This window comes from Chanos chanos, chromosome 6, assembly GCF_902362185.1.
Source record: "Chanos chanos chromosome 6, fChaCha1.1, whole genome shotgun sequence".
Classification (NCBI taxonomy): domain Eukaryota; kingdom Metazoa; phylum Chordata; class Actinopteri; order Gonorynchiformes; family Chanidae; genus Chanos; species Chanos chanos.
Genome location: NC_044500.1, coordinates 46,152,058 through 46,169,060, shown reverse-complemented (window position 1 = coordinate 46,169,060; position 17,003 = coordinate 46,152,058). Strand labels below are relative to the sequence as shown.

At 43.3% G+C, this 17,003-nt stretch overlaps 2 protein-coding genes across 2 annotated transcripts in view; both read left to right on the top strand.

Moving 5' to 3' along the window:
• The first annotated feature begins 396 nt into the window (after positions 1 to 396).
• On the top strand, positions 397 to 12,026 carry arl8ba (ADP-ribosylation factor-like 8Ba). The gene is made up of 7 exons (XM_030777759.1): positions 397 to 608; positions 5,764 to 5,844; positions 6,448 to 6,521; positions 6,833 to 6,926; positions 7,296 to 7,363; positions 9,758 to 9,828; positions 10,713 to 12,026. Exons 1-7 carry the CDS (start codon positions 486 to 488, stop codon positions 10,760 to 10,762), a joined length of 561 nt encoding a protein of 186 aa, XP_030633619.1. The 5' UTR covers positions 397 to 485; the 3' UTR covers positions 10,763 to 12,026.
• Positions 12,027 to 12,598: 572 nt separating this feature from the next.
• edem1 (ER degradation enhancer, mannosidase alpha-like 1) overlaps positions 12,599 to 17,003 on the top strand; it is a 14,354-nt gene continuing 9,949 nt past the window's right edge. The window contains exons 1-4 of the mRNA XM_030777081.1: positions 12,599 to 13,148; positions 13,918 to 13,990; positions 15,223 to 15,326; positions 15,784 to 15,955. Of these exons, the coding sequence (XP_030632941.1) occupies positions 12,688 to 13,148; positions 13,918 to 13,990; positions 15,223 to 15,326; positions 15,784 to 15,955 (810 nt within the window). The 5' untranslated portion in view covers positions 12,599 to 12,687. The remainder of the gene's footprint in view (positions 13,149 to 13,917; positions 13,991 to 15,222; positions 15,327 to 15,783; positions 15,956 to 17,003) is intronic.

The following is a 17,003-nucleotide window of genomic DNA, read 5'->3' as shown; positions in this document are numbered from 1 at the left end:
TTATATAAAGTTTAAAGTTCATTTATATTTTTAACTAAAATGTGTCAATACAGAAATATAGTTTAAGCCTTTTCAGATATAATACCATATCCATTTGTTGTTTATTGTAAGAATTTTCGTTTTTAACATAAAAATAGCCGCCCAATAATGTGACACAGAGTTCGCTCTTACATTGATCTCTGAGCACCCTCAAAACACCAGTCATTCTCGATCCATCATAGAATAATTTTAAAAACTGATGTCAGATCAGCGTAGAGGGACAAATTCCTCCTAGTCACTTAAAGTTCAAACTGGGCTGGTTACAGGTCGAGGTTCAAGAACGCTCAGACTTACTGAGGCAAACAGTACCCGTACAAAGTCATATGACTGAAGCCAGATCCTCCCAAACATACTGCACACATTGCACTGACATAACCCAACTTTGTACTGGGAAAGACTGAAGAGAGAGAAAGCCATCGGAGTCTTGCTGTGCATCACTCATCAAAATGTTGGCTCTCATTAACCGGCTCCTAGACTGGTTCAGGTCTCTCTTTTGGAAGGAGGAGATGGAGTTGACTCTAGTTGGACTGCAATATTCTGGCAAAACAACGTTCGTCAATGTGATAGCTGTGAGTTGTCATCATTAGCATCTGGCTTGGCTATCTTGCTAGCTAGCTGCCAGACAGTATTCTAGTCTGTACATTTGAGAATAAATATCAAGGGAGATGAGATATGTCTTCTTTGCACTTAGTATAAACAGCATTTTCTCATCTAAATTTGGCAGGCAATAGCCTGTTGCAGTGCCATTTTGTTGGTGTAATCAGGTTTCTAGTAATTCAATTTGGTTAGCTATTTTAGCTCAACTTAGGTAAGTTAACATAGCAAGCAATGCTAAGCTACCTAGCCAGATGCTGCCATAGCTACTCGCCAAAGCTAACCCTCGGCTCCAACCAACCCCACCTTAACGGCTTTGTGTGATTTTGTTGTGTTCATATTCCAGGCCTGATTTTGCCGTACAACGTTTAAATGTATTGGGACAACTGAGTGAATGTATGTAAGCAGTTATAATCATCCTTATTAAATTAACTTGAGCTTCAAGGCCCGATGACTGTCATGACAAATGAGATAGCTAAGTTAGCATAGCTAACAAGTTGCTGGATTGCATCACTATTACTTGGCAAGTCCTGATACAGTGGTGATTTTATTGCCACCTGGGTTCTTGCTGGATGTGGACTTGACAAACAGCACATCCAGTTTGCTGCCTAGCTCGGGGTACCTTTAAACAACTGAGTTGTGTGGATAGTTAGCTAGTTAGCAATTTTGACAGCTAGCTAGGTTACAGTCATTCACCGTCAGCTGGTTACACTACTCATTAAGTTTCAGTGGCAAGTAATAATTAACCTCATGTGACTCTATATTTACGTCGATTGGGACAGAAGTATGTAGCAGCATTAAACAAATTTTTCAGAAACATCCGTATCGATATTTGAAGCAAATTCAGTGGTTAAGCTCACACAGGGTTAGCAAACTGAGTTATTTTTATTTGGCTAGCTTAGGAGTAAATGGCTTGATATGAACTCTGAAACAGCCTTACGACTCACATGACTAATCAACACGTCTTTCTCGTTTGTCTGCTGTGACTTCAGTACCAACTGTTTTTCGATCCTGTCAAAACATTAGAAAAGTAGACTAATTGACCACCTCGAATAAATGAGATTTCTGCTTCATCTGTACAGTACATTCACTTAAATGGTACTAGCGTGTATGTTGAACATCTAGCATAACAAAGCAGAGGTCTCTTATAAGAATTTTCTCTTACATTGTTGCAGTTAGCCTATATATGGATGTAATGGACTTGTTGTAAAAATTACATGCAGAAATGACCACTGCATATATGGCATCTTTAGGAGGTCCAGACCTCCATGTGATTTTTTTTTTTTTTTTTTTCCATTCATTTTTTTCTGTTGATAAAACAGAAAGAGAAGTTGATTACTGATGTCATCATACTGACATTAAGAGTGAGCTGGCAGGGTGTATCACAACGGCTAGGGGAAGGTGTGGCCAGGGCTGGGCTTTGTCCTCTCCCAGAGCGGAGAGCTTATAATGATGTTCTGCAGCCTGATTATTGTGTCTGTAGTAGATCCACTGCATGCTCACTGCAGTGAGAAACAGTGAGGGAGCGTTACAGGAGTGGTGAGTAAAGTGAATATGGAGTAATCCACTGAGGAGACTATTGCCTGCAGATGGAGGGGCTCTGTTTTGGAAACGAGACGGTCTATGCCGTTGGCCTTTCTGCTGATGGCAGCTGGCACTCTGGCTGATGTGCCAACAGCGAGGAGAGTGGCGGAGGTGTGAAGGAGATGTGTTAGATGTTTGTGTCTGGCTCCCACTCTGACAGTCACACTATATAACACTTCTACACCGCAAGACACAGTCTGGTGTCTGAGACTCTCTCTGCTTGTGCATATCCAGTCCAGTCGGGGCAAAACTGTAAAGCAAGAAACACGAAATCGCAAGAACCGTCGCGCCACCCAATAGCAGATGTTTGTAAACTAGACTGTATTAGAGTCATACGCAGTATAAATTTCTTTTTTCTTAAATTAAGTTTAAAAGTAGATGGGTGTTCTCATGAAAAGCGCCATAACAATGTGAACACGAAAACATCAATTAATCACTCTCTGACAGAATAGTTGGAGCCAACAGTCGGCGCGTTTGGTCATGTTTCCTGGGGGGTCAGTCTCCCCCTTAGCTCTCACGGGGGGGGGGGGGGGGGGGGGGGGGGGGGCGCTATGACAGTGATGGTTGGCATTCTGTGGAGATGTTATTTGAGTTGGAAAGCTAGTGCTCTCTTCCAAGCGTGCTCCATTGCCTCATGATGCTACATAACTCAGTGTATGGAAAATGCAGTGATTTATTTTTCATTTTTATCACACATTTGAATTCACGTGTGAAATAAAAAGTGTTAACCTCATCCACGTCAGTGTGGGGAAGTACTGAACACACAGGAGACTGAGCAGATGACAGCTAAGAGGGCATATTTTCTACACTGTAAAAGGGATGGGACTAATAAGTACCATTTGAGACATCTGTGGTTATCGGTCTCTTTGGCATGTTTTAAATTGTTGATTTATTTATCGATGGACTGGTGACCTGTGCAGGGTGTTTCGCCGCCTTTTGCCCAATGAATGCTGGGATAGGCTCCAGCACCCCCAGCGACCCTGATTAGGATAAGCGGCTTAGGTAATGAGCGTGAGAGCGAGTGAGAGATTTATTTATTGAAATGATTTATTTGACGTATTTATGTAAACAGCAAGTCAGGAGTGGTTTTATGTCTTGTTTCCGCCCGCCTGACGGAGACGGTCGTGCGTGTGGCGTGGACACTTGTGCGCAGGCTGTGGTCACAAGTTTACCTTCCACCCTCCCTCTGCTTCTCTCTCTGGGAGACAGCGCGGGACTCAGAAGGGCTAAACCAGGCCGAACGATGCACCTCCTCTGACAGAGTGCCGGCCAGCAGCCCTTATGACGAACAACCTCCGGCCGCAGGGAAATCAGGCTTGTAATCTCATCCTCATAGCAATGAGCTCACGGCCAAAGCTCCCTCCTGACATCAGTCCAGACCTCACGTTGTGAATAGTTTAGAATAGGGTATGTATCGGTGAGACTAAAATGACATTTGGTTTTTTTGTTTTTGTTTTTTTTTTGGTTAAATGTAAAGACGCTGTCTCGTGTAAAATGTTTTCATGGTTTTTTTTTTAAATGTAAGGTTTTGAAATGTGTGTGTGTGTGTGTGTGTGTCTGTGTGTCTGTGTGTGTGAAAGAGAGAGAGAGAAAGAAAACCATATTATGCCACTGTTTGTTTGAACATCAGAACTTGTCAACTTGTCTAAAGAAGATGTTGCAGCTCAACCGATTTTTTTTTTTTTTGCTTTAGAAAATAATCGAAATGCAGAGAACACCATCATGAAGTAGCATTTTTAGCTCTTCTGATGGTTGCTGCTTCTGGAAAAAGATTGACTCACCAGTCAGGTGACAAGTCAGCTTTTTGAGATGAACTGGAATCTTGCTGGACTAGTAACATCTCTTTTTTTTAAGGTCGTCAGCTGACTTCTGTCCTTGCTACCTCATCCAGCCTCCTGGATTTCTAAAGCCGTGGACAATATTGATATGCTTGCCTTTCTGAGGTTGTTATGTTAAGAAGTACAATGCAAATCCTTAAGCATGAGGAAGTGAATGTTTTACGCTTTTCTTATTTTTAAAACAGCTGTTAAAGTGCTGTTTAGTGTTCGTGATAAAGATTTGTGTCAGTGGTTTGGAAGTGAAAGGCTATGTCGTATAGCACAGATGTAAATCTTGTGAAGGGTGCGTGTGTGTGTGTATGTGTTTGCGCGCGTGCTTGTGTGTGTGTGCGCGTGCGTGTGCGCGCGCTTGTGTGTGTGTGTGTGTGTGTGTGTGTATGCTTGAAGGATGCAGGAGTTCCTGAATGCAGTCACAAGATGTTCACAGCCACTTCCCACTGAGTGAGTTTCCTGCTCAGGTGACTGGACTGATCATGTGCCCTGCTGAGTGGGACCTGTGCCAGCCACAGGGGCACAGTCACAGGAGAGAAGCACCCATGCTTTGTTTCCATTATGACAGCCTCTCCTTCCTTTCTGTCTCATAGCTTAGACCTGCTCAGCTACAGGGAGGGGAAAATGCATGGTTTGAGGTGAAACCTTCCTTTGTGAAAACACAACATTTTTTTTTTTTTAACACAACATAATTTTTAACGCGAACCGCTGCTTGTTTTCTGTGGTTAATGACATCCAAAAGCTTCGCACCTCTGTTCACAGACACACTCACCACCCCAAAGCCGCCTAAAATTTGCTACTGGAACTTGCTTACACTCAGCCGCGGTAAAGAAAACCCATCTGTTTTGAAACGGCAATTTCTGTAAATTGCTCAGCGCGGCAGGTGTCTTTCCTGTTCTGCAAGACCTCACATGTGTGGCCTCACACCCAGCTTCGCTCCAACCTGGTCGTGATTCAACAAGTGACTGATGTTCCTGTCTGCAACTTTGCCCGTAGCTTCATTGTGAAATCATTTTTTTTTTTATTATACGCCGAGTGATTTGCACAGCATGATCGTTTTTCTGTTTATAATTCTGGGGGGTTTTCAGGTTTTTTTTTCTTTATGCTTTTATCATTTTGCTCCGTGTGACCTTTAAAATGTCTCATCGGCGAGAGTCTGAGAATGTTTTGGAGCGTACCGTCACCGTGGTTACTCGTGCCATGTCGAGCATCTGAAGAGCCAGCCTAGAGGTGGCATTTTGTCAGCGTCTGACAGACCAATACGAGGGGCCCCGACAATCCTCTGCCAAAGGGCGTGGCCTGCCGTAGACCAGTGATTGGTCGGTTAGAGAAGACCGTATCGGGCTATAGGCGTAAGCCTGGAAAACCCCGTGGGGGGGGTGCCGAGCCGTGAGCAGACGCTGCACGGCACAGCCAGTGTGGTTTGAGCCCTTTTCACCACACTGACGTGGTTTGTGTTTTTGCTCTGAGGCGGAGGAGGGTTAGTGTGAAAGATCCTGGTGTACAGTGTCCTGTACGCCCGCGGTGGACGGGTCTTCAGGGCCTCGCACAAACGCCCACACTCTGTTGGGAATCTTAAACCCAATCAGTCCCTGCCTATGTCATACTGTGTCATACTGTGAGGGGGGTAGTTGAACGTGTAACCCTCTGATGGCAAAGGCAGCTCTCTGCCCTCACCACACCTTCCTTTTCTCTCTCTCCCCCCCATCTCTCTCAGTCCGGCCAGTTCAGTGAAGACATGATACCCACGGTTGGCTTCAACATGAGGAAAGTCACCAAAGGCAACGTGACCATCAAGGTACACCTCTCTCTCTCTCTCTCTCTTTCCGTTCTTTCTCTCCCTCTGTGTGGGATTGCGCTGTATCTGCCAGTCTCAGGATACTGGGTTAGATGGACTTAAATGAAAAGAGGTCCTGCAAAATCAGAACTGAGATGACTAATATTGTTTTTATTAGTTCTCTTGGTAAAAGAAAAAAAAAAAAAAAAAATCAATCTCAGTTTTTTTTTTCCTCTGTAGGCACTGCATGGAGACAGGGTGATGAACCATGTATATTTGGGCAGTGTAAATGTGGTTTTAAAACTGTCGTCATTATCTGCTGAGTCCGTTTGCTTTCTGCCCTAATGTACATTTTCAGTCGATTGATCTGCGGTTTCACCTTTTAAGGTTTTGTTAAACGAATGCACCCACCTATGTTTTCTCTGCTCACATCTCTCCACCCCCCCTGCCACCCCCCCCCCCCCCTTTTTTTTTTTTTTGATTCTGATGATGTCTTTTCCAGTGGTTGCAGACATCAGCCTAAGCACAGGGACACATGCATAATCAGCAAACCGTGTTTTTGGACGTGTTACACAAAGTTCAGATCATGCTTATCATGTGCAATTGACTGTTTTTTATTGACAGATCTGGGATATAGGGGGGCAGCCGCGCTTTAGGAGCATGTGGGAGAGATACTGTCGTGGAGTCAATGCTATAGTGTGAGTAACTCCCTCAGCCCTGTGTGTGTGTGTGTGTGTGTGTGGGTGTGTGTGTGTATGTGTGTGTGAATCTCTGGGCAAACAGATGAGTGCAAATGAAACAAAAGGAGATCATTTAAACTCAGAATTAAAATCACTACGTGTTTTCAGTTCATGCGTTCTCTAAAGGTTGAAAATGAGAAGGGTGATTTTCAGCATGATAGCTGAGTTTATTATTATTATCATTATTTTATTTTATTTAGTTATTCCTTACCTGAACTCACAGATCTCCTTCTGTGGCACCAACAGTCTCCCCCAACTCTTCTTTTTAGATACATGGTTGATGCTGCAGACCGTGACAAGGTAGAAGCTTCCAGAAATGAGCTGCACAATCTTTTAGATAAACCACAGTTACAAGGAATTCCTGTAAGTATGTGTGGGCGGAGGTTGTTTTTGTGGCTGTGTGCGTGTGTAATTTCTGGTTAGTTTTGGGGGGGGGAATTGTTCATGGCTCAAGCGCTTTGGTTAAACAGAGTGTACCTCCTTTTCTGCATTTTTTTCTTTTTTTAGCTGATTCTGCCGAATGCACAGATTCTACGGAGCTTTACCTGAAGCCTGTAGAGGAAACATAAGTGACAGATTATCTGTGACCGGGGCTGCCAATCATTCTTTGACTACGTGCTTTGTGTTTGGCGTGTCACCTTTCGCAGAGAAAAACTGTCCGTTGGGACTCTCTCTTTTTTTCCATGAAGAACTTTGACGTTTTTGTTTGTTTGTTTGTTTTTGCTCTTTCAGGTGTTGGTCCTGGGTAATAAGAGAGACCTGCCCAATGCTCTGGATGAGAAGCAGCTCATTGAGAAAATGTGAGTGAACTGTTGTCAGAATACCACACTCCTGTATCCCAGCTCTGTTTTACACAGGGTTTTGTCTGTCGTTAACGTGACACAATCACACAGTCAACACACCAAAGCACCTGTCTTCTGTCAGAGCAAAACTACGTCACTATCAAAATAAACTGTACCAACTGTACACACACGCACACACACACACACACACACACACACACACGCGAGTGCCGCTACTAATGATTATTTTGTAACCGATTAATCAGTTGATTATTTTGAGGATTACTTGCTTAAGCAATTAATCTAAACAATAAATTTCATCCTAATGATGCAAGCTGACATATGAAAGTTTTAGATAAGTTTTATATTCTCTCATGAAAACAGAACTCCACTCTAGTAGCGGGATCCTCTAGGCAGGACACAGACAGTAGCAGCCTGCTCGTAAAGTGCCAAAAAAACGGTGCAGTGGTCTGACAAAAAAGACAAAAATCAAAATGCTCAAAAAGTCCAAAAATGCCCAACAGAAAGTCCAAAAATGCTGAGGGCTTCTGTTCTGAACTACTGAGCGTCAGTAGTCTTTTTCAAACGCTGACCCAGAAAGGGGGGCAGGCTTTTGGTAACCAGGCAGTTTGGGTAGTGATTTAATGATTTTCCTTTGATGTGATGTCAGTCAGTGTGTTAACGGCATGTATTGGCACTGGACTTGACCAAAAAGAAGGAGGGAAACTATATATATATATATATATATATATATATATATGTGTGTGTGTGTGTGTGTGTGTGTGTAGATCAGTGTGTTGTACAGGTGATGTTATATATATATATATATATATATATATATATATATATATATATATGTGTGTGTGTGTGTATGTAGATCAGTGTGTTGTACAGGTGATGTTATATATATATATATGTGTGTGTGTGTGTAGATCAGTGTGTTGTACAGGTGATGTTATATGTATATATATATGTGTGTGTGTGTGTGTGTGTGTGTAGATCAGTGTGTTGTACAGGTGATGTTATATGTATATATATATATGTGTGTGTGTGTGTGTGTGTGTGTAGATCAGTGTGTTGTACAGGTGATGTTCTTCCTGCTCAGCGTCTTGCCTGACGCACCTCCGCCAGTGCCCACTGGGTCAGCTGCAGGGTTGTCATAGAGACTTTCGATTTTAAAAATCCTGTTGCCCTTTAAAGCACCACTAAAGAAATCCCCACAACCAAGACGAAAGAAGGATGCCCCAAGGAATTTACACAGTGTTGGGAAGAAAAAAAATGAGAGCGAAATCTTGTAGTTTTCTTAATATTTTCTTCAACGCTTGTACTCTTGAAATAGCACCTCAGTGAGCACGAGATTCTGGATAGTTACAGTGGTAGGGCCTTTTGTTTAGATAAACAAATAAACAACAACATATTTGGTCCCAGTAATTAACCATTGGTGTAGGAGATGAAATCCCAGAATACTAAAAGATTTTTACAGACACAAGCCCCCAGCCACCCTCATTATCACCCTCACCCTCAGAGATGTATTAAAGTGTAAAATATACTTGTATTTTGCTACTATTTTACTAATAAGGTTTCTCACAGTAATTTGATAATAATCTGAACTGTGCAGATGTTTTTTTCTTTTTTTGCTTGTTTGCTTGTTTGTTTGTTTGTTTTTATGGTGTGGGAATGAAAAAAACACACACAGCGTCAGTAAGAGCTTTTAATAAAGCCCTGCTCTAGTTTCAGTTTATTTCCTGTGCCGGATGCTCGGGTGAATTGTAAGTTGCGGCCTACTCCCACCCAGTTTGTCTAGACAAGCCCACCTCATCTCACCCCCCCCCGCCGCGTCTCTCACGTGAAGAAAGTGTGCAGTCAAAATCCAATTGTTTGTAGTGTGGCACGACCCCCATTGGCCCTCTTATTCTGAGTCACTGGTTACACAGCAGCAACAGAAACCTAGCCTTTGGAATGAGATCATAATCATCGCTAGGGTACAGCGGTGACTCAGGGTGTTTTTGCTGTTTACAGAGGAGTCACTGCTCCCTGCTGGCGGTTTTGAGTTACTGTAGGAAAGAATTGGTTTTCGCTGAACTTTCTGAGGTTTGACATGGTCTAGATTTGGTTTCAGGTGTGATGAACAGTTAACGGTCTTAACTGTCATTGGTAACCATTGATCTTAGTGGCATCATTTTAAATGGTCTTGATATGACAGGGTTTGATATGAAACCCCTTTTAGGTTTATATTTCCATTAAGTGTAATTCCAAGGGTGTTTTTTTCTCTGTTGTATGTACATTTTGTAAAATCTGTTTGGGAGGTAATTCATGACACAAGAAGACATTTTGATATTAATGCTTCTGATGAAGAGAGTAATATATGACTCCATATCTCTCTCTCTCTCTCTCTGTCTTTTCCATTCTCAGGAACCTGGCAGCAATACAAGACAGGGAGATCTGTTGCTACTCCATTTCCTGCAAAGAGAAAGACAACATAGGTGAGTTACTGTTTCACACAAGGTTCGATTGGTGTGTTTTCCTAATTTTTACCTTTGCCGCTCTAACTTTTTTTTGTTTCTTGTCTGTTTTTTTTTTTTTAAGAACGTTGCTAGTATTCTCTACCTGTTTTAGAACTGAGCGACTCTAAAGCAGGCAGAGCAGTTACGCGAAATGTACGAGCGACGCGAATGCGCGGATAGTCGATGGCAGGAGACGAACGGGCAGAGTTAACCGCTGCGAAACTGTGAGCAACGCGAAATGAGCGTTCGCTTGAATTAAAAAAATGTTCAGTTTGAGCGAAAATTTCACCTAGCGAAAGCCAGTCACCTTCGAGTATGGGCTAGAAGCCACGCCCCCTTCCCGGAAAACTCGTGTGTAGTGTGATTGGTGTAGTCAAAAATGCTTGCTGTGATGTCGCGCTTGTGATTGGTCAGCTGTCAAAAAAGCGCTTGACGTAGCGCATTTTTTTCTGAGAAGCTAAACTGTTTGCAGCTGGAAAAAAAAAATGCCGGTGACAGTCTTAAAAAAACACCCAGGACATATTTAAAAACACGGTCTACTCCGTAGGATTATTATGTAAAGCAGATGCTGACAGCGTCAAAAAAGACGTTACGTGTGAACACAGCCTTACAGTAGCATGGCCTTATCTGTAGAGCTCAATTTTGCATGCTGTCAACATAGCCTGATATGGTAGCTATGAGCTAATATTTAAATTCTGCTCCATTTGACTGGATTTCTCATCCATCCTATGACAAGACATGACTAATTATACTCTCGATCATTTGATTAGTTACTGATTATTTGGTACCTTAGCCCAGTGCTATGCTTAGACAGTGTGTGGTGTTAATAACCCCCTCAATGACAATTCTCATGTGTTTTCTAGACATTACTCTGCAATGGCTGATCCAACACTCAAAGTCTCGAAGAAGCTGAGAGGGATGGAGAAGTGTGTCCCAGTCCTGCCCCATCTTCTGCTGCCATGTTCCTCTCTCTCATACACACACACACACACACGCACACACACGCACACACAAAAAAAACACTCATCCTCTTGCTCACTCTGTGAAACTGTACAGTTGTCTATCCTACGTTCCTGTCGTCTTCATCATCAACCGCGCCTCCAAAGTTCTTCACAAGCAACCCTTCCCCCCACCCCACCCTCCCCTCTAGACTCGCACAGTTCAAAATCGGCCTGGGTCCATTTAATCCTAATTGCTTTTAGACCTCTGTTAACAACAGGCTGCTTGATACCTGACAGTCAGTTGTCAACAGAGAGCAAGAACCTTGCCCTCCCAGTCCAGGGGCAGGGAGCTGCTGAACGCCTTGGGGAAATGGCAGAAGATTGTCTGTGGGATCGCTAAGCTCCGTACCTCCCTGTGGAACACCCTCCAGAGTGTCCCATGTGAAGAACAGGGGAAACAGAGAGTGAACGTTAGATCAGTTCTATCTCTTCCGCCTCCTCCACCACCTGTTAATGAAAGATTCTGTTGTGCTTGTGAAAGTGTAACTGTACAATTGTTGCTTTTTTTTTTTTTTTTTGCTTTTTTTTTTCCTTTCTTTTTTTCCGCCAAAAACGGAGATTGTTTATCCTGAGAAGCTAACGTGTACTGTTGACTAGAGAGGAGTAATTAAGTAAGTGAGTAGCTTCAGCTAGTATTTAAACAAAGGTGAATGAACTTGGGAGATTTTTATATTAAAAAAAAAAAAAAAAAAGAACAAAGAAAATAAAAGGAAAAGGCGAACGTATATAGAAATCTATATCTATAAATATATTTAAAAACAAACAAACAAACAAACAAACAAACAAAAAAAGGTGTGTGAGGAGGGTAAATTTGTAGTAGTTTTCCTTTAACTGGATGATGAATTGGATGCTGTTTGAAAGCTTGGGGAGAGAGCGGCAGAATTGAAAAAGTGCCTTGTTCTGAGTCTCCCTCTGAAGCTGTGCAGCTGGCCAGGTTCACCTGCCTGGATGTTTAAGTGACAAAAGACACCACTCGTTAAGAACTTTGAGTAATACAATGGCATGCTTTTTAAGGTAAACTATCGTACCATGGTCATTATCAATCTGAGTCCGGAGCTGTGGAGTCTTTGCTTTGAGCTGTCATTGAAAAAGAGGCTCATAACAGTTGAAAGCCCCACTATTAGTGCACTTTTGTAAATATGATGAATCAATAAACAGATTGTCAACATGTAAGAACACAGGTTTTTCCTGTTTGTTTATTTATTTAACTACACTTATTCTTAATGTTTAACTGACTGAACTGCAGTGGTTGTCAAAATTTCTTGTGTGTGTGTGTGTGTGTGTGAGAGAGAGAGAGAGAGAGAGAGAGAGAGAGAATTTTTTCAATATAATCAGGACTTCTCCAAAGACTCACCCATAGGTCAGAACTACAGGAAATGATAGTAGTCTTTCATATTTGAACACCAACCAGTTATTGTGGTATTGTAATACATAATATTATAAAACTACAACATTCAGAGCACATTTTATGTATGTACAGTAATTATATTCAATTTTACTTTTTGATATATATCACTCGACCTATTCTGTTTCGCAATCTTCATTATACTTGTGGCTTTCTGATTGGTTCAAATATATTACCGTTCACTTTTAACGAGGCTGCCACGACACCAATGTCTACACGTCCTGTTTAGATTGACACCAAAGGCAGCCAATTGGCAAGTCCTTTGTAACTACGAGCCAATCGTAGATCCTTAGGAGGGGATGGTTTGTTGACAGGATCAGTGTGGGGCAAGGGCTGTGTGAAACCTGGAAGGAAACTAACAACAAATATACTTCGATTTACCAAAACGCCGTCGCCTTGAATTATGACTTTTAAAGCCGACCGTAGGCAAAGATGCAATGGAGGTCAATAGTACTTGGTCTTCTCGTATTACGGTTGGTTTTCAGCTGTGTCCTATGGCTGGCTTTTGGATTGGGACCTAGCTGGGGCTTCAACTTCCCAATAAAATTCAATTTCAACTTGCACAAAATCGAACTTGTGAGGGAGAGTGAGAGAGGGTCTTCCAGGAACAATGCGTGGTCACAGCAAGCCTATGCCTCCGAAGACCCACACAGGACTTGTGCCAAAATCAGCGAAAACACGCCAAAGAGATCCTATCTGAGCTTCTTTGAGAATGGCAGGGACGAGTACGATAGGAAGTACAGTTCCTTCCCAGATTCACTGAAGTCCAAGATGAGGGATATGGCTAAAGAAATGTTTTATTTCGGATATGACAACTACATGAAATACGCCTTTCCAGAGGACGAGCTCAATCCAATTGATTGCGAAGGGAGAGGACCTGATGTGCTTAACCCGTAAGTTAACCTAGCTACTTTGGAGGTTCGCTGCAATCACCTGGTTAGCCAGTTAGCTAGTGTACGAGACTGTATAATCATTTACAATCTGTAAAATACAGCATTGCGTTAGCTATAGTAACTGCCCAAGATAACTATTTGTAAAACGTGTGTTTACCTTTCCTCTTTAAGTTTCTTGCCTTTTCAAGCAATTTTACGTCATGTAATGAGGCACAGGTGTCGTTAGAGGCCACAAGTGCAAGTATAAAGGTCTAGCACGAAGTTTTCAAAGTTTGACAGCTACGGGATGTTTTTTTGTTGTTGCTGTTGTTTTACCTAATTGTCGTAAGCACATTATTGCCGTAAACAGACAGGTTTCCCTGCTCAAATCATCAGAATTCTTTGTAAGAATAGGTTTGTCCAACTGTAAGAGAGAACAAGTGAATGATCCTCGGCAGCCACTATGCCTTTTGCTGTTGGACCTCAAAGAATGCCACCAAACAGGGTTTCTTACAGCCGAGAACATTTATAGGAAGACCGAGAAAAAGAAAATGCTCTCGTAACCATTAACTAGCCAGAGAGAAGAACAAACCACGGAAACTGCGTTAAATATTAAAAAACAGTTTTGTTTTGTTTTTGAGCCCCACGATGTATTACTTAAGAAACTGATTTTGTCTTGCATGACAGTCAAACGTTGGTACTTGGGTTCAAGTGACAAAGTTTTAACGAAACTGCAACTGCTATATTCAAATGCTGTAACTCAATCTTGGATGAAATGGTTCCGTTTTAGGTCTAACATCAACATAAATGATGTGTTGGGCAACTATTCTCTGACTCTTATCGACACGCTTGATACTCTCTTGGTAAGTTTCAACCACACTATGCTCAGAGAATAACAGAAGTGATGAAATCAGAAAAAGAAAATGTTTCCTTACATTGGAAGCTAGAATTTCAGTTCAAATTTGTTTTGCATTTAGTCCCATTTCCCAGGTCACTGCAGCTGGAATCATGTACTACTAAACACAAAGTTTAAATTAGGTGTAGGTTAGGGATGCCCAAACTCCAACCATGGAGGCCTGAAACCCTGTTGGTTGTCCTGCTGATCAAGAACTGTGGTCTCTGGCTGAAAAGGCTGAAGATAAGGCAGCCTGTGTGCTAAGAAATGTGGTCTAAAAGCAGCAGGATACTACAGGGCCTGATATAGCACTTCTTATTTAAATCAATTCCATCCATAAAGTTTTGTAGTTCTTTGCAGAATTGGCTTTGTAGTGTGGAGGCTGTGCAAGACTTCTGGACCAGTCCACCCAGTGCTGGGTGGCACCGGCTGGCAAAAACCTGCCTGGTGCATAGATACTGTGGACCCCCCCCCCCCCCCTCCCCCTCCCGCTTGGTCAGACTGGTTCATAACCAGAACATTTTAACTGTGATTTGGACACATTTCTCATACACAGGAATTTTCCTTCTGAGAAAACATTGTCAAGTCTCCATGAACTGAATTCCAAATTCTCTTGCCAGAAGACAGTCTGCTGCCACCTAAATATTACGGACAAAAGCACATCTTTCTAGAAACATGACTGCACTGTTGTTACCACCATCATATACCAGAATCCCGTTAAGGTTAAAACATGTAGTATTAGTGGGTGGGTGGGACAAGTCGTTGACTGTTTTTGGTTGCATACTCATATATTTGTATTACTTTGTTCATATGAGTCATCGCTTAAAAATACCACGCTGCATTTCTCTGCCCCCCCCCCCCCCCCCCCCCCAACCGTTTCTGATTATGTATTCATGTATTACTTTGTTTATATGATTCATTGCTAAGAAATACTGTAGTGCGTTTCTTCTCTCTCTCCCTCCTTCCCTCTCTCTCTCTCTCTGTCTCTCTGTTTCTGCCCCTCCCTCCCTCTCTCTCTCCCTCCCTCTCTCTCTCTCCCTCTCTCTCTCTCCCTCCCTCCCTCTCTCTCTCCCTCCCTCCCTCCCTCCCTCCCTCCCTCTCTCTCTCTCTCTCTCTCTCTCTCTCTCCCTCTCTCCCTCCCTCCCTCCCTCCCTCTCTCTCTCTCTCTCTCCCTCCCTCTCTCTCTCTCTCTCTCTCTAGGTGCTAGGGAATGTGTCAGAGTTTCACCGAGCTGTTAAACTTGTGATTGACACTGTCTCCTTTGATAAAGATTCTACCGTGCAAGTCTTTGAGGCAAATATCAGGTACCAGCTTTTCATCCTTATTCACTGAAATTTCTCCTCTTATCTCTTGTCCTGAGGGGTCTGTTCTGCAAACACTTGGTCTCTTACCTCCAGTCTGTCGTTCCTCTTTTAGGCAAGATTGGTGTGTACTAATATAGTATCTTTTATTGGGGAACATACTGGTACACACACTGCCCATATGAATGAAGTTCTGCTTGGTTTGTGTTTGGCTTAGAGCTTCTCATTATGTTATTAAGCACAACACTACTGTGTGTGTGGACACAACTGCTTAAGTGCACATTTTCCAGGTCTGTGTCAGTATGTTAACTCTTTCCTTTGAAGTACATATCTCTTCTCTCCCTCTCTCTGCCTCTCTTTCCCTCTCTCTCTCTCTCTCTCTCTTTCCCTCTCTCTCTGTCTCTCTCTCTCTCTCTCTCTCTCTCTTTCCCTCTCTTTCCCTCTCTCTCTCTGTCTGTAGAATCCTAGGTAGCCTTATCTCTGCTCACATTCTTCTGACGGACCAGAGACATCCGTTTGGCGATGTGAGTTTTGATGGCTATGATAACGAGCTGCTGCACTTGGCCCATGACTTGGCTGTCCGCCTGCTCCCCGCCTTTGAGAACACCAACACAGGCATCCCTTACCCCAGGGTGAGTCTCTTACTTACACCCACACAGGCATCCCTTACCCCAGGGTGAGTCTCTTACATACACCAACACAGGCATCCCTTACCCCAGGGTGAGTCTCTTACTTACACCCACACAGGCATCCCTTACCCCAGGGAGAGTCTCTTACATACACCAACACAGGCATCCCTTACCCCAGGGTGAGTCTCTTACATACACCAACACAGGCATCCCTTACCCCAGGGAGAGTCTCTTACATACACCAACACAGGCATCCCTTACCCCAGGGTGAGTCTCTTACATACACCAACACAGGCATCCCTTACCCCAGGGTGAGTCTCTTACATACACCAACACAGGCATCCCTTACCCCAGGGTGAGTCTCTTACATACACCAACACAGGCATCCCTTACCCCAGGGTGAGTCTCTAACATACGCCAACACAGGCATCCCTTACCCCAGGGTGAGTCTCTAACATACACCAACACAGGCATCCCTTACCCCAGGGTGAGTCTCTTACATACACCAACACAGGCATCCCTTACCCCAGGGTGAGTCTCTAACATACACCAACACAGGCATCCCTTACCCCAGGGTGAGTCTCTTACATACACCAACACAGGCATCCCTTACCCCAGGGTGAGTCTCTTACATACACCAACACAGGCATCCCTTACCCCAGGGTGAGTCTCTTACATACACCAACACAGGCATCCCTTACCCCAGGGTGAGTCTCTTACATACACCAACACAGGCATCCCTTACCCCAGGGTGAGTCTCTTACATACACCAACACAGGCATCCCTTACCCCAGGGTGAGTCTCTTACATACACCAACACAGGCATCCCTTACCCCAGGGTGAGTCTCTAACATACACCAACACAGGCATCCCTTACCCCAGGGTGAGTCTCTTACATACACCAACACAGGCATCCCTTACCCCAGGGTGAGTCTCTTACATACACCAACACAGGGATCCCTTACCCCAGGGTGAGTCTCTTACATACACCAACACAGGCATCCCTTACCCCAGGGTGAGTCTCTTACATACACCAACACAGGCATCCCTT